The sequence below is a fragment of the Ctenocephalides felis genome, unplaced genomic scaffold (genome assembly GCF_003426905.1).
Source record: "Ctenocephalides felis isolate EL2017-DRISC unplaced genomic scaffold, ASM342690v1 CF-g0.4_SCAFFOLD_03572, whole genome shotgun sequence".
Taxonomy (NCBI): Eukaryota; Metazoa; Arthropoda; class Insecta; order Siphonaptera; family Pulicidae; genus Ctenocephalides; species Ctenocephalides felis.
This window is the reverse complement of record NW_020539726.1, coordinates 40,774,650-40,792,696: the sequence shown is the minus strand read 5'-3', so window position 1 is coordinate 40,792,696 and position 18,047 is coordinate 40,774,650. Positions and strand designations below refer to the sequence as shown.

At 30.2% G+C, this 18,047-nt stretch overlaps 3 protein-coding genes across 5 annotated transcripts in view; 1 reads left to right on the top strand and 2 right to left on the bottom strand.

The window, feature by feature from the left end:
* Positions 1-2: 2 nt before the first annotated feature.
* Positions 3-18,047, top strand: part of LOC113388017 (high mobility group protein 20A) — a 23,956-nt gene continuing 5,911 nt past the window's right edge. The window contains exons 1-7 of one of the 3 annotated variants that reach the window (XM_026625425.1): positions 3-55; positions 3,154-3,298; positions 6,881-7,040; positions 7,108-7,189; positions 7,765-7,860; positions 10,068-10,284; positions 11,825-12,006. In XM_026625425.1, the coding sequence (XP_026481210.1) occupies positions 20-55; positions 3,154-3,298; positions 6,881-7,040; positions 7,108-7,189; positions 7,765-7,860; positions 10,068-10,284; positions 11,825-11,958 (870 nt within the window). In that variant the 5' untranslated portion in view covers positions 3-19 and the 3' untranslated portion in view covers positions 11,959-12,006. Of the gene's footprint in view, positions 56-3,153; positions 3,299-6,880; positions 7,041-7,107; positions 7,196-7,764; positions 7,861-10,067; positions 10,285-11,824; positions 12,007-18,047 lie in introns of those variants that run through there. The other 2 variants (XM_026625424.1, XM_026625423.1) reach the window with 2 other exon arrangements.
* On the bottom strand, positions 86-1,012 carry LOC113388018 (calcyclin-binding protein). The gene is made up of 2 exons (XM_026625427.1): positions 857-1,012; positions 86-774 (listed from the first exon to the last, which is right to left on the bottom strand). Exons 1-2 carry the CDS (start codon positions 878-880, stop codon positions 109-111), a joined length of 690 nt encoding a protein of 229 aa, XP_026481212.1. The 5' UTR covers positions 881-1,012; the 3' UTR covers positions 86-108.
* LOC113388021 (uncharacterized protein C12orf73 homolog) lies at positions 12,027-12,224 on the bottom strand. Its single transcript, XM_026625432.1, has one exon. The coding sequence runs from the start codon at positions 12,221-12,223 to the stop codon at positions 12,044-12,046; it is 180 nt and encodes a 59-aa protein (XP_026481217.1). The 5' UTR covers position 12,224; the 3' UTR covers positions 12,027-12,043.

Genomic DNA, 18,047 nt, shown 5'->3' with positions numbered 1-18,047 from the left:
AAATATTTATTTCAACGGAATGGATAACAAAAATACAAGGGTAACAGACTACAATGTAATCAAATTTATACTTAATACAATTATAATAGTTAAGAGTTTATTATAATCTTAGTTGAATCCCTCCTGAGCCTTTTTCTCTTGTCCTTCAGTCCAAGCCTTTGCAATCATCCGTTTCATATCATCATCACCAGACTCATACATTTTCTTCATAATATTCATCAAACCAGCAGAAGGATCGGAGTCTTTGGATAAATCATCAGCACCTGTGTCTAATTTCTTGCTCTCGCTAGCACGTTTTTCAAGCTCAGTCATGTGGGACCATTTATTAGTACTTGTTTTGGATAAACTTACAATCACCATGTCGGTCTTGACTTTCCAGGTGCTTTTGGATGCATCGATAGGCTCTAGTAAGTTTTTGATAACTAAAGTATAATCTCGGTTTTCTAAGCTTTTTACACTTAGGGTCATGGAGCGGTCTGTGAATTCGCAAGTGACATTTTCAGCAGGGACTGTGTGTGCTTTTTGTAAGGTTACATAGATTTTAACGAATTTGTCGGACTGATCCCATGAGTAGTTGTTTAATTTGACTTGGTAGCACTTGTTGGTGTCGGATGATGCTGATTGTTTGGGTTCTAAGCGTTCTTTGACTAGTGTTTCATTTAGTTTGGTTATTTCGGTTTCTATTTTGCGAATTTCAATACTTAAAAAGTCTTTAACTTTTTGTCTGGTGGAGGTACTTAAGTGCTGTTTTAATTCTTGGACGTCTTTATTGAGCTGTAAGAAATATACTTGGTAATTGACATATTATTTAAATCTAACAAATTTGACAATAGCATTAGAGTTGTATATTTTTTACCTCAGCGATCTTTGCCTCGGCCATTGTCGTTATTTTTACAATATTATATTCTTAAACTATGTTGCACAATTTAAACACTATATATTTGCGTTTACACACTTTAAATTCCAATAAATTTGCGGGTTGTATGAGTGTGAACACACGCGTTCGTTGTCGATTGTTCTGCTTCGCGAAAATTCTATGTGTTGCCAGATGCGACAGAAATTTCTGTGGGTACATTGTTCGTTTTAAAATTAGCTGCAAATAGTTAACAAGTATTTTTTCAAATTTTTGTAGATAAAGTTAATTGTTTTGATAAATATGAAATAATTCATTATTAAATACGCCAATTATCTTTTTTTTATGTGCAAGTGATATGTTTTAGTACCAAGACCAAATTTAATATAATAATAATAGTCATATAAACATTATGTTTAATTCAATTTTTTAAATGTTTTCAAAATTTTCAAAAATCTTCAAATTTGCCTTGAGCCAAATCTATAGATATATTTAAAACTAGTGGTGCATGGCATAATGCCTCAAGGCAATTTTGTACATTTTCCAAAATTTTGAAAACATTTAAAAAAATTGAATTTTGAGAAAATTGCCTTCTTCAGAAACTTTTCGAAAACTTGGATTTCTTTCGAAAACATTTAAAAAATATAAATTTTGAGAAAAATTGCGTTTTTTAAAAATACTGATGTTTCTTGAATACTTGGAAACTTTTTGAAAACATGTAAAAAATTTGAATTTTGAGAAAAATTGCCTTTTTTAAAAATACTGATATTTTTTGAAAACTTAGAAACTTTTTAAAAACTTGATTTTTTTTTAAAACATGAAAAAAAATTGAATATTGAGAAATATTGTCTTTTTTGAAAATATTGATATTTTTTAAAAACTTAGAAATTTTTTGAAAACATGGATTTTTTTTTGAAAACATTTAAAAAATTTGAATATTGAGAAAAATTGCCTTTTTTAAAAATACTGATATTTTTTAAAAAACTTAGAAACTTTTTGAAAACTTGGAATTTCTTGAAAACATTTGGGAATCGGGATTGAGAAAAATTGTTTTCTTTGAAAATACAGATATTTTTTCAAAACTTGGATTTTTTTTAAAAACATTTAAAAAATTTGAATTTTAAGAAAGATTGCCTTCTTTGAAAATACTGATATTATTTGAAAACTTAGAAACTTTTTGCAAAATTTAGAATTTTGAAAATATTCAAAAAATTTGAATTTTGAGAAAAATTGTCTTTTTCGAAACTGCAGATATTTTTTGAAAACTTAGAAACTTTTTGTAAAATTTAGAATTTTTAAAACATTTAAAAATATTGAATTTTGATTAAAATTGTTTTTTTTGAAAATAATGATATTTTTAAAATTTAGAAACTTTTTGAAAACTTTGAATGAATTTTTTTGAAAATGTTGAAATTTCTTGAAAATCCTTGATCCCAATCATATCGGTTGATTCAAATTACAAAATAATTGATTTTCGACTACCAAATGGCATTTTTTTTTTAAATTTTTTCTTGACCTCCGAAACCGCTGGACCTGCCTTTGAAAAAACTTAATGAATTTTTCATTACGTTAATACATATATAAAATATTTTTTTGAATAATTCAAATCAGATGCTCCATTCTCTCAAAAACTCGATTTCTATTTTCTGCACTCTCTGCTCCGTATCTCCGAAAGGGCTGGACCTGCCTTTGGCAAAAACTAATCAGCACGTCTCCCTATCAATAGGAATCGAATGTTTTTTTGAATCATTCAACTCGGTTTATCCGTGCACCCGAAAACGTGGACGAAAAATTGTATCCACACATACACACACATTAATTTTTTCTAAGGTATGTCAAAATGCTCAGAAACCTTTAAAATTTAAAAATATATTAAATATATATAATTATTAATTATATATAAAACTTTCAATTTCGATTTTTGGACGATTACAATAACTTATCCAACAGGAATTTAAATAATAAATTCAGAATAAATTAGAATTCTAGTATTAATATAGAAAATTATTTTAGATGTCAAAAATATGATTTGCATTTCTAAATGTCAATTAAATTCAACATTGTTTTAACTAATACTAATAATTAATTATTTTAACTAATTACTTTAACTATCTACCACAACATTATTTAAATTAATAATAATATTTTTTTCTTTTGTTCATAAATATATATTTCCACCGATGCGATGGAACAGACCAGTCACAATCCTTTACCCTTTAGCCTCATCTGGCAACACAGTGCACATATTGAATATTTTTGTTTATATTTGACATATTTGACATTTTTTTCAAAAAATGAAGACTGACGGTTTGTTGGCCGGGAGCTCCGATGACAAAGCACCCGACAGTTCGGAAAATGGAATTAGAAAACCAAAAGTTGTCAAAGGAAAGAAAAGGAAATTGAAAAGTGCCAAAGATGCGGGCGCTCCGAAGCAACCTTTGACAGGTCAGAGGATAATAATAATTGATATATTGAGATAAATGTTTGTTTTTGTTGGTAAATGATAATGAGGGGGCTCTTGGGGAATCTTTCATAGGTTAGAAGATAAGTTTATTTTACTTATTTATTTATTTTAAATATATAGCCCACAGATTTCTTCCAAGAGGACTCAAAAATACAATTATTTTACATAATGAATAACAAACAATTCAAATATATACAAAATTACATATATAGATATTAACATAAAATGCCTAACATAAAATTACTTATAATGCAGAATGTAACAATATTATTTATAAACAGAATAAGATAAGATAATGAGATATTTGAAAAGGAAATAAAAAGGTTAACTCGTGCAGATGGAGATTGTTTGATTAGGTGAAATGTTGTGAATATCTATTTCATTATTAATTAAGTTAAAGTTAGAGGACATAAGTAGAATAGGCGAATTTAAGAGAGAATTAGATTTAGGAGTAGAATAATTGAAAAATAATTGTGAACGCGTAGATAGCCTTGGAACATTAAAAGATAGTTAGTTAAGAATAAGAGGACAGTCTATAGAATTATAGCAAAGTTTAAATAAGAACATACATAATTGTACAGATAAATCGACGTGAGGCAAGAGAAGGAATACCAAATTCTTTTAATAAAGTGTTGTGGTCAAAGCCACGTTCAGGGTAAATTTTATATGTTTTATAATAAAGGTATTTCAGAATTTTTCGCTGAACCTTCTCTATCGCATCAGAGTTGTTAATTTGATGAGGATACCAAATAATCGAACCATATTCTAATTTTGAACGTACAATAGAATAGTACATGCAAAGAAGTGCATTGTTAGAATTGAATTATGTACAATTTCTCAGTATCAAACCTAAAGATTTATGTGCTCTATTACAAATATCAGTTATATTATCCGCGAAAAACATACCAGAATCAAAAAGAACTCTTAAATCTGAAATTTTATTACATCTATCAATGCTGGTGTTTGAAATTTTATAATCGAAATGTATTGGAACGCGCTTATGTGAAAAACTAAGAATCTTGCACTTTGATATATTTAAATGTAATTTGTTATAGATACACCAAGAGTGGAAAGAGTCAAGTTGAGACTGTAATAATAAGCAGTCATCAATAGAATTTATTTTGAGATTTAGTTTGAGATCATCTGCAAATAATAAATGTGGACAGCTAATAATATCAGATATGTCATTAATAAAAATAAAAAGTAGTAGTGGACCAAGAATGGATCCCTGAGGAACATCAGAACTGATATTTTCAATGTTACTCAAGGATCCATTAAGATAGACAAACTCTTTACGATTATGAAGATAACTCTTAAAAAAATAAATAAGTGAAGAATTAAGACCAATTGTAGATAATTTAGTAAGAAGAATGTTATGATCAATTTTGTCAAAAGCTTTACTGAAGTCAATGTAAATAACATCTAACAACTTGTCCATTTGTGTCAAGATTCTCAGCTATATATATTCTTTAATACAGATTAAATTTGTTATCGTAGAATGGGCAGGCATGAATCCATGTTGATTAGTAGAAATTAAAGGTTATATAGTTATTGGTATATAAATAGTTATTGTTGTAAATACAGGTTAGTGCGGGTGCTCCGAAGCAATCCTAAGCAGTAAAACATATTGTGCAAGGGATTCTATAGACTATATGTAATTATGAAATGTTGTCAGATTTTAAACTTGTAGTTCATCAAAAAAGAAAGCTTAATTAACTTCCCGTAGGGTAAGTTATTGTAATGGGCCGAAAATCGAAATTGAAAATTTTTACATTTTTCGACGTTTTCAAGGTTTCTGAACATTTTGGCATACCTCAGAAAAAATGGCTGTGTTAGTGTGTGTGTGTGTATGTATGTATGGATACAAATTTCCAGTCACGTTTTAGGGCGCATGGATCAACCGATTTGAATGGTTCAAAAATCATTCGATTCTTATTAATAGGGAAAAGAGCTGATTAGTTTTTGGCAAATGCAGGTCCAGCCGTTTCGGAGATACGAAGCAAAGAGTGCAGAAAATAAAAATCGACTTTTTGAGAGAACGGCGCATCCGATTTGAATGATCTAAAAAACATTTAATTAGTAATGATTGGGAGAAGTGGTTATTAGTTTTTGAGAAAGGCAGGCCTAGCTATTTCGGAGGTACGGAGCTAAATGTGCAAAAATAGGCAGTTTTTAAGAGAATTAAGTGTCCGATTTAAATGATTCAAAAAACTTTCTGCTTGTTTTAACAAAATAATTGATTTTGGAAAAAAATATTTTTGTATCATTTTTTTTTTTAGTTTTCTTTTTTTAGTTTTTTTTTGTATATCGATAATAATTCAGATTTTATTTTTAATTCTGACTATAGTTCTAATATACTTTGAACAAATAATTTCAACTTTGCAATTCAGTTTATATAATTCTTATGAATATTAGACAATGTTACAATATTTATAATAATCTATTTGAAAAGATTCAGTATTCGTCGAACATTTCGTTACGGTACGGGAAGTTCCAGCAATTTGCCTTAAGGCTGCCTTTAAACTTCGATACTTATTTTTATCTTGTATGAAAAATGAATACAATTATATTAAAATACAAAACAAACAAACATTATACCCAAATTATTTATTTAATGACACAAACTGCAATATTCAATGACTATTTCTAATATAAAACTAGCTGTAAGTGGAGTTCTGTCTTGAGGCAATTATGGCATCGTGCCTTAAGGCAAATTGCTGGAACTTCCCGTACCGTAACGAAATGTTCGAGGAATACTGAATGTTTTCAAATAGATTATTATAAATATTGTAACATTGTCTAATATTTATAAGAATTATATAAACTGAATTGCAGAGTTGAAATTATTTGTAAAGTATATAAATAAAATCTGAAATATTTTCGATATACAAAAAACTAAAAAAAAAAAAAAGTTGGAACAAAATTTTTTTTCCAAAATCAATTATTTTGTTAAGACAAGCAGAAAGTTCTTTGAATCATTTAAATCGGACGCTTAGTTCTCTCAAAAACTGCCATTTTTTACATATTTAGCTCCGTATCTTCGAAATTGCTAGGCCTGCCTTTGCCAAAAACTAATAAACACTTCTCCCAATCATTACTAATTGAATGTTTTTTAGATCATTCAAATCGGGCTCTCCGTTCTCTCAAAAATTCGATTTCTATTTTCTGCACTCTTTGCTCCGTATCTCCGAAACGGCTGGACCTGCCTTTGCCAAAAACTAATCAGCTCTTTTCCCTATCGATAGGAATCGAATGTTTTTTGAACCATTCAAATCGGTTGATCCGTGCGCCCAAAAACGTGACTGGAAATTTGTATCCATACATACATACACACACACACACACACACACACACATCCATTGTTTCTGAGGTATGCCAGTAAAACGTTCAGAAACCTTCAAAACGTCGAGAAATGTAAAAATTTTCAATTCCGATTTTCGGCCCATTACAATAACTTACCCTACGGGAAGTTAATAATATTTTATATTAGAAATAAAATAATATTTCATAATATAAAAAAAAAATCCTTTATCTATTTTTTTGTTTTTGTTTCCTTTATCTAGGTTATATCCGTTTCATGAACGAACGAAGAGAATCACTAAAAGCAGAAAAACCGACTCTAGGATTTGTTGAACTAACTAGATTATTAGCCGAAGAATGGGGCTCTTTGGAAGCTGCCAAGAAGAAGCAGTACTTAGACGCAGCTGAACAAGATCGGGAAAGGTTTGTTATAATATAATTATTGTATAATGAATTTAAATTTGGTGCTTATAATTAATTTTATTTGTAGGTATTTGCGAGAAGTTGATGAATATAAACAAAATGCTGCTAAAACCGTACCTGCTGAGACACCTCAACAGAATTCTAAACAGGCAAATGTAATAAAAATAAATAAATAAATATATATATATATATATATATATATATACACCTAAGTCTGTTTTTACACGGTCTTTTTGTACACGGTTTTGATATAACACGGTTTGAAAATTGAATATTTTTAATTTTTTTACACGATTTTATTCCATTTAGCACGATTTGAAATTTTATGTACTTAAATTTTCTTTGTCAAATTTAATTTTTGCGAAGTATGTTCATATCACAAAAAAGTATTTATGAAAGAAAAAAGTCTGAAACCATCGATAGTATCGATAGTTTGCGAACACTAGCTTAAAGATTTAAGTGAATTTCCCTTTAGCGCGTACAAACAATTTTTACTGGTCAAAGCAAATGTGAATAGCACTAATTTTGGGGAATACTCTAAAAATTCTTGTTTTTCACTAATTTTAATAGGTTTAGAGATTAGGAACAAATCACCCATTTTTGTATAAGATCAATGTCTTTTTTTAAACGTTTTTTTTTTACACGGCTTTTTCTGGAACCAATCTCCGTGTAAAAACAGACTTAGGTGTATATATATTTATTATCAAGTTGATTATCTTTTCAGAACAATCCCCCAGCTCAGAAGTCTCTCAAACAAGAAGATGTGCCGACAGAACTAGACATACCCATATTCACCGAAGAATTTTTAGAACATAACAAAGTACGTATCATTAATAATTCTTATTTTTTTTCATTTTTATTAACTGAGGTGTTCCATGGCGTAACGGTTAAGCGCACTGTCTTGTGTGGACAGCGAAGCCCTGCTTTAGGCAACTTGATATCATGCAGTAGCGATGCCCGTTTTCACTTAAAAATATATATGACTAGTGGTGTATGGCGTCGTGCCTTTAGGCAAATTGCTAGAACTTGCCATACCAAAAATTAAATTTTTTAAAAAAGATTAAATTTTTTTTTAAACTTTGAGAAAATTTGATTTTTGAGAAATTTTTGAAAAAAATTGACTGAATTGGAAAAAAACTAGGAAAGAAGTATTTTTATTTTGCAATATTTCGAAAATTTTGAACTTTTTTTCAAAGCAATTGCGCTGCTTTAGCTGCATAGAGACGAAATATCGAAGCGCGTAAGCGCCACGTCACCGTCTAATGGGCAAACATTGATACGGAACTCATAGGAATGTAAACAAAATTTAACTTATTGTTAAAATCTCCAAAAAATTTTGATTATTTGATGTGCATATGTCTAATGATCATTTTTGACCGCCAAATGGCATTTTTTTCTCACTTTTTTTTACTAGATTTCCGAAACCGCTAGACCTGCCTTCCCAAAAATTCAATTAGTTCTTCATCTTGTTAATACAAGTAAAATGTTTTTTTGAATTATTAAAATCGGACGCTCCGTTCTCTCAAAAAATCAATTATAATTTTTGGCACTTTTTGACCCGTATCTTCGAAACGGCTAGACCTGCCTTTGCTAAAAACTAATCAGCACATCTCCTCATCAATACGAATCGAACGTTTTTTGAATTATACAAATCGGTTGATCGGTGTTCCCGAAATCGTCGACGAAAATTTGTATCCGCACATATACACACACACACACACACGCACACACATAAACACACAAATCATCAACAGTGCAAGAATGTTAACATTCTAGATCTTCCCCCCACGAGGCTTTAGTAAGTATTATGCCCAGGCGGTATTGAGTCTTGCATACTCAGACAAAAGAACTAGTCTGGGATGCATAAAGGAATTTCCTTTGCTATACACAAAAAAATGAAAAAAAAACACACTACATGAAAATAAAATCATAAACATACACACACACACACACACACACATACATCAATTTTTCCTAAGGTACGTCAAAATGTTCAGAAACCTTTGAAACGTACAAAGACGTACAAAAATTGTCATTTTCGATTTTTTGCGATTACTATAACTTACCCCGCGGTAATATAAAAATATGTCTTCTATTATTATTAACTTCCCGTAGGGCAAGTTATATAGTAATCGCAAAAAAATCGAAAATGAAAATTTTTATATATCTTTACGTTTCAAAGGTTTCTGAACATTTTGGCATACCTTAGAAAAAATGGATGTATGTGTGTGTGTGTGTGTGTGTGTGTGTGTGTGTGTATGTATGTGCGGATACAAATTTTCGTCGACGATTTCGGGAACACGGATTAACCGATTTTAATAATTCAAAAAAAAATCGATTTGTATTGATAAGGAGACGTGCTGATTAGTTTTTGGCGAAGGCAGGTCTAGCCGTTCCGAAGATACGGGGCAAAAAGTGCCAAAAACGGTACCTCCGTTTCTAAGAGAACGGAGCGTCTGATTTGAATAATTCAAAAAACATTTTATTTGTATTGACAAGATGAAGAATCGATACAATTTTCATGAAGGTAAGTCCAGCGGTTTCGGAGATATAGAGGAAAAAGTAAAAAAATGAGCCATTTGGCGGTCAAAAATGATCATTAGACATATGCACATCAAATTATCAGATATTTTATAGAGATTTTAACAATAAGTATAAATTTTGTTAACATTCCTATGGGTTCCGTACCAATACTTATGCGTTAGACGGCGGCGCGGCACTTGTGCGCTTTGACATATCGTCTCTATGCAGTTAAAGCAGTACGATTGCTTTGAAAAAAAGTTCAGAATTTCCAAAATATGTCAAAATGAGGTAAAAAAATTTTTTTTTTCAATAAATAATTTTTTTTTAGTCCAATTTATAGTTTCTTAAAAATCTTATTTTTTCAAAGTAAATTTTTTTCAAAAATGTTAATCGTTTTTAAAAAAATAATAATTTTTGGTACGGGAAGTTCCAGCAATTTGCCTTAAGGCACGATGCCCTAATTGCCTTAAGACAGAATTCCACTTACAGCTAGTTTATTATTAGATCAGAGAAACAGAACTACGTCAATTACGAAAGTCCAACACAGACTACGAACAGCAAAATGCAATTTTGCAAAAGCATATCGAAAATATGAGAATGGCCATTGATAAATTGGAGGCTGAAACGGAAGGTCACAAATCTAGTAACGTAATTCTTGGGAATCATTTGGAGAAATTGCGGACGGGGTTGGTTGATGGATTTAAAGACTTTGCGATAACAGGTAATAATAATAATAAAAAAGATATTTAGGGACTGATTCTGGCGCATAACAGACCAATGTTATGGCAAGGCTACGTTATGCTTCAAATTACATACATTATGGTAATGAATCATTACCGTCGTTTTACACATAAACTGCAACGTTACTCGTAGGGAATGCAATATTGGTTTACCGGTATACCGAATTACCGGTAAACCGCCCGATTTTTTGGCGGTATTTTTACCGGTATTTACCCCAAAAATACCGGTATTTTCGGTATTTTCACATAAGCGCTATTTGATACATAATACACTGAAGTTTAAATTTCTCAGAACAAATTTATCTTTAAATTCGATAATCGCATAAACAGCTATATCTTCAAGTGATTCTATAGGATAAACAAATTTCGAATATTATCTCAGCTCGCCATTAAACTGAATATTTATTGCTTTCCAAAGGGCTTCATATCGTGTTACAATAAATAGAATTGGACTGATAGATAATGATGTTTGTTTCATCTTATGTAAAAATGTAACGATTTTTTAAGTGATATTTGCGCCAAAATATTTTATATCATACAAATTACCCCTGCGTAATCTTTATTTATTTTCAACTTTATACATAATAATTATGATAATTACTAAATATTTTTGCTTCTTATTACAATTATGAAATTTTATTTTTCGAAAACGTTTCGAAGTTTGAAAATACTATAGAAGCATCACATTGTTTTAAATAACAATACTCAACAATTATAGTAACTTATTATTTATTTCGACAAAGTATTCGATCTTAAATTAGTGCAGGAAAATTATTTTTTTAAAATATTGGAAATTATGCTAATTTAACACATCGGATACAGACAATACAGTTTATTATAATAATGTAATATGATCTTTTTGAGTTTTTGGTCTTTCTTACTCATAAGTTTGTTTTTGGTGAAAAGTACTCAATATACACGATAGTGCTAATGAATTAATTAAATTTGATATAATTTTGTTAAATTTTTATTCAAAAAAATAAACTTATTGTTTTATTTGATTGTTTATTTAAATATAGTTTTAGTTGTATATACATTTTTTTTATATTTGCCCTAGTAACTTTCAATTTTGTTTACGTTTGTTTAAGATAATAAAAATACCGGTAATTTACCGGTTTTCCGGTTTTAAAATGAAAAATTACCGAAATACCGGTAATGAAATTTTCCATCGGTATTGCATTCCCAAGTTACTCGTATGTTATGAAGTTGAGACAGAAAGACCCTGTTATATCTAAGATAATGTGCAATTTCTAGGTTATGTTTCCTATCTGACAACCAGAGAAATATGCCTGACTGCAGAGCAACCGCATGGCTTTTGTTAATATAAGGTTGTCAAATATCTCCCTTCCGCCTTTTTGTATTATAAACCAAGAGCAAAAAAGCGGAAGGGTAATATTTGACAACCTAATATTTAGTAAGGAAAGTCCTTCATAACATGGCCTTGCCATAACATTTGTCTATTATCAGAATCGGTCCCTTCTAATAAAGTGTGATTGTGTGACTATTTATTATTTTGTGCAGGTTTCGATGGTGCTACTTTACAAAACATTGACGAGTACATGATACAACTGCAAACGGTGCTCCAAACAAGCGGTCAAAACGCTCTAAAAACAAAAGCTCGTGATATTTTAAACCAATTAGACGTACCTACATAATAATAATAATAATAATAATAATAAAAACCGACTATTTTGTATTTATATTTAAATTTTAATTACACACTACATAATAACGATTAAATCAAGATGATGTATCTTTACTCCTCATTTGTTTTTGTCTCTGAAATTCCTCCTCTATGTATTTGTCTAAATCGTCTAAGGGTCTGTAGTACATGTGTACGAGTTGTGAACCGGCAAACATTGTCAGTAAAGCTGCACTCATGAATTTGAGGTATTGACCCCAGGATACTCCGGCAGGCATTGTAATAATTATAATTTTATATTTGAATTGTCGAGGGCAAGTTTTTCCTTCAACTATGGTTTGGCTTGGCGACGCTTGTAAACTTTATCTGAAGAGGAAAGACTCGGGTAAATAGAAAGATTTACCTGTAATGAAATTCTGCAGTTTTTATAGGTTAGTTTTCATGTGTCTATTACTACGTACAGAAGTTCGTTTCCCCGACTTGCCACTTTATCATAGAGAATTCTAGCGCAGCACCCAATACAAAGAATATTGGTAAAAAAACTATAGAATCCAAATTTACGTCGTCCTGGCCACTTACTCAAAAAAGAGCGTAATGTACGGCTCACAAAAGGCATCTATGTTTATAATTATTAAATTTATTGTGCAATGATGTTGTGGTGTTTTTATATTGACCAGGCTTTATAATGTTTTATATTGTGTTCACAAGTAATTTTTTCAAAGTTATTTGATATTGAGATTAGTGTTGTGTGAAGGATCTTGTTTTCAGTGTAATGTTTTATTGCTTATGGTGAGTGTTTTGGGTAATCTGTCATATGTGTTGGTAATTATGTAATTATGGTATAATTAAATATTTTAATATTTTCTGTATATTTTGCTATGAATTTGCTATATATTAGTTTGAAAAATTATGCACAATTAAATAGGTGTGTAAATTTTTTTGCGGTTTTGTCAAAAGGTTACAAACGAACATAAATTTACTTAAATAAATATTAACATTTCTTTGATTCAGTATAAAAAGTATATTAAAACAAAATAATATACAATATATTAAGGACTGCGAAGAAATGTGATATTTATTATCTTCGAAATTGAACATTTTTGAATATCTCTTTACGTTCCAAAGGTTTCTGAGCATTTTGGCAAACCTAGAAAAATACAGATGTATGTATTTGTGTGTGTATACAATTTTTGGTCGACGTTTTCAACCGATTTGAATGATTCAAAGAAACATTCTATGATAATGTTATTTTTATAAATATTGACATTTTATCGATTTAGTTCAAGAAATAAGTATATTAAAACAAATTAATATACAATATATTAAGAACTGTGAAAAAATGTGATATTTATTAACTTTCCGTAGGGTAAGTTATAGTAATGTCCAAAAATCGAAAATATTTATTTTGCATATCTTTACGTTTTAAAGGTTTCTGAACATTTTGGCATACCTTAAAAAAATTGATGTGTTTGTGTATGTTTGGATACAATTTTTCGTCGACGATTTCGGGCGTACGGATCAACTGATTTGAATGATTCAAAAACCATTCGATTCCTATTGATAGGAAGATTTGCTGACTAGTTTTTAACAGAGGCAGGTGCAGCCGTTTTGGAAATATAGAGCAAAAAGTGCAGAAAATAGAAATCGGGTTTTGAGGAAACTGAGCATCCAATTTGAATGATTCAAAAAACTTATGCTTGTAATGATGGAGAGAAGTGGTGATTAGTTTTTAGCAAAGGCAGGACCAGCCGTTTTGGAAATATGGAGCTAAATGTGCAAAAAATTGCAGTTTTTGAGTGAACTAAGCATCCGATTTGAATTATTCAAAGAACTTTTTGCTTTTGGAAAAAAAATTTTATTAACTTCCCGTACGGTAAGTTAATATAATCGTCCAAAAATCGAAAATGAAATTTTTTTGCATTTCTCGACGTTCTGAAGTTTCTGAACATTTTACTGGCATACTTCAGAAACTAAATGGATGTGTGTGTGTGTTTTGTTTGTCCGCATTTTTTCGTCCACGTTTTCGGGCGCACAGATCAACCGATTTGAATGGTTTAAAAAACATTCGATTCCTATTGATAGGGTGATGTGCTGATTAGTTTTTGGTAAAGGCAGGTCCAACAGTTATGCAGATGTGGAGCAAAGAGTGCAGAAAATACAAATAGAGTTTTTGAGAGAACGAAGTATCGGATTTGAATGACCTAAAAAACATTCAATTTGTAATGATTGGGAGAAGAGGTGATTAGTTTTTGGCAAAGGCGGGACCAGCCATTTCGAAGATACAGAGCTAAATGTGTAAAAATGGCAGTTTTTGAGAGAACTAAGCGTCCGATTTAAATGATTCAAAGAACATTCTGCTTGTTTCAACAAAATAATTGCTTTTTCAAAATGTTTAAAAACCCTTGAAACGTAAAGACCAACATAAAACATTTGACAATAGTTTTTCATCGGCTCACTAGCGCCAAATTTGCGACTACAATATGTCCCCTAACTAATTCTTCTGAACGCGTCTTTATCAAAAGATACTCTATGCTCGAAATGTCAACTTGAATTCGGATTTCGGAACGACCATAACCGTGTTATAGATAAAAAAGCGTGTAAAGTGTTAATATCATTTTAAGCAGCCGGAAGATTATATACAACAAATGCAAGTATATTTAGATTGAATATAATATTTGAGATATTTGAAAAAGATACTATACACAGTGAAAATGTCTGAAGAAACAATTAGGAATGATCCGAAAATTAAAATTGAGCCACTAGAACTTTCAATAGAAGTCATAAAACTTGAAAATGAATGTGATGGAAATCTTGAAGGTATTGTTAAGTCTGAATCATGTTTAGAAGATGATGAAACTTGCCTGGAAAGATTTATGAATTCTGAAATAACTATTGAAGAAGAAATCAAACAGGAGGTAATTGAGACACCCGGTTGTGAATATGATATTAGTAATGGATCATTTTCAGAATCTAATTATTTAAAAGAGCACATGGTTGATGATGATCAGAAAATTAAAATTGAGCCACTAGAACTTTCAATAGAAGTCATAAAACTTGATAATGAATGTGATTTTGAAGGTATTGTTAAGTCTGAATCATGTTTAGAAGATAATGAAACTTGTCTGGAAAGATTTATGAATTCTGTATGAAAATTTATGAATTCTGAAATACTATGAAGAAGAAATCAAACAAGAGGTAATTGAGACACCCGGTTGTGAATATGACATTAGTAATAAATCATTTTCAGAATCTAATCATTTGAAAGAGCACATGGTTGACCACATACCTAGAAATGGCAAAAATGGCAACCATAAATGCAATGTATGCGATAAGACATTTAAATATTCATCAAAATTGCAACAGCACATGATTACTCATACCACAGAATGCACTATCGAATGCAAAATCTGTCATAAGAAGTTGAAAGATAAAAGCACTTTGAAAAGACATATGCTTATTCATATAGGAAAACAAAACCCTTTCAAATGCAAAATATGCAATAAGACATTCACACGAAAAGATAATATGAAATCACACATGATCATTCATACCAAAGAGCGTCTTTTCAAATGTGAAATATGCAATAAGACATTCACACAAAAATTTAATATGAAATCACACATGCTTATTCATACCAAAGAGCGTCTTTTCAAATGTGAAATATGCAATAAGACATTCATACAAAAAGGTAATATGAAATCACACATGGTCACTCATACCAAAGAGCATCTTTTTAAATGTGAAATATGCAATCAGACATTTTCACGAAAAGGTAGTGTGAAATCACACATGCGTATTCATACAGGAGAACGCCCTTTCAATGTCAAATATGCAGGAAAGCATTCCTACAATCGTGTGTCTTCTTGAATAGGCACATGCGTATTCATACAGGAGAACGCCCTTTCAAATGTGATACATGCAATAAGGAATTTGCTAATTCGAACAACTTGAAGATACACAAGGTGATGTTCATACAATGGAAACGTAGTGAAGATCAATGAAATATTAACAAGCAGAAAGCAGAAAATTCTATGAATTACTTATATTTTATTTGCATTGTAAATTAATTGCTGCTGTACAAATATTTAATACTATGAATAAATTTATAAATAAATTTGTTTTTATATTATAAGATTTATAGATATTGTTACAAATTTTATTAAAATGCATCTTTCGTATTAAATTGTACTCAGTCATAATATTTCAAACAAAACTAGTGGGGTGTGTGGCATCGTGCCTTAAGGCCAATTGCTGGAACTTCTCGTACCATAACGAAATGTTAGAGAAATACTGAATGTTTTCAAATAGATTATTATTATATGTAACATTGTCTGATATTTTTAAGAATATATAAAACTGAATTGCAAGTAAAATTATTTGTTCAAAGTATAATAGAATTATAGTCAAAATTTAAAATAAAATCTGAATTATTTTCGATATACAAAAAAAAAAAATTGAAAAAAAAAATTTTGAAACAAATTTTTTTTCTTAAATCAATTATTTTGTTAAAACAAGCAGAAAGTTCTTTGAATCATTTAAATCGGACGCCTCAGTTTTCTCAAAAACTGCCATTTTTTGCACATTTAGCTCTGTATCTCCGAAATAGCTAGGCCTGCCTTTGCCAAAAACCAATAAACACTTCTCCCAATCATTACTAATTGAATTTTTAGATCATTCAAATCGGATGCTCCGTTCTCTCAAAAACTCGATTTTATTTTCTGCACTCTTTGCTCTTTATCTCCGTAACGGCGGGACCTGCCTTTGCCAAAAACTAATCAGCACATCTCTCTAGCAATAGGAATCGAATGTTTTTTGAACCATCCAAATCGGTTGATCCGTGCGCCCGAAAACGTGACTGGAAAATTGTATCCATACATACATACATACACACGCACATCATTTTCTGAGGTATGCCAAAATGTTCAGAAACCTTCAAAACGTCGAGAAATGCAAAATTTTCAATTTCGATTTTTGGATGATTACAATAACTTACCCTACGGGAAGTTAAAAAGAGTGCGCGTTAAGGTTCACACGTGATTGAAGTTAAACTTCTTTGCTACTGTACAAGATGGCATTTAAGTGAAAATAAATACATCAAATAACAATTTTGAATAATTTGTATTAGTAATATGGTAACACTTCGTAATGCACACATTTATTAGTGTCGACCATTATACACATTTATATAATGGTAAATTTTAAATTATATATTTATAATACCATTAAAAATATGTGTAATATTTAAAAACAATATGTAATTAAAGTCATACTTCAAATACGATATGATCGGTTTGTCATTGCAATTAGCATTTAGGACTCGAACCTTTATTAGATGAGATGAAGTAAATGCTGATTAATAATTCTATAATATTCGTTCACACAGTGGATTATGTTAAACAACGCCTAAACAAATTTGTTTTCGCAACTTCACTCATCATGTATAATTGTGTTTGAAGAACTTCATGTAATTAAAATTAACATACATTCATTGACTGCTTGTATTTTTTTTACTATTTTGCTGGCGATACAGTCTCTTCATAGATAAATAAGCATTTCTCATTCTTTGAGCAGCTGTAGAATCTGTCTTTCCAAAAAATATTTCCATTTTAATAACTTCAAAGATTTATAGAAACTACGCATAATATAGAAATAATTTCTAATCAATAAACTTACGTTTAGTACACGGCAATAATGTTTAATTTGTTTTGTATTTTCAAGGGACAGGTAAAATATTCTCCTGATTCAGGAATTTTCATTAAATCAACATTTGTACTACGATGTAACTTTAAAATGTTTATTTATCTATGCCGATTTCTTGTCGATATCGGTACGCATACAACGTGATGCCGGTACGTATACAACAACAGATCTCTATTCACATACACGACGACTAATCAAATTTGACCCGTATAGAAATGATTTCATCAAAAGCGAATGACGTATAGTTCTGGCGTAACGCATTTCCGTTGCATTTGTACGGATTTACACCTCAGTCGCGCCTAAAGAAGTTTTACTTCAAAACACATAATTAATTATGTATTTATTTATGTTTTCTTATTTGAATTCAAACTGTTACCGACTCTCCGTCTAAACCTAATTCTA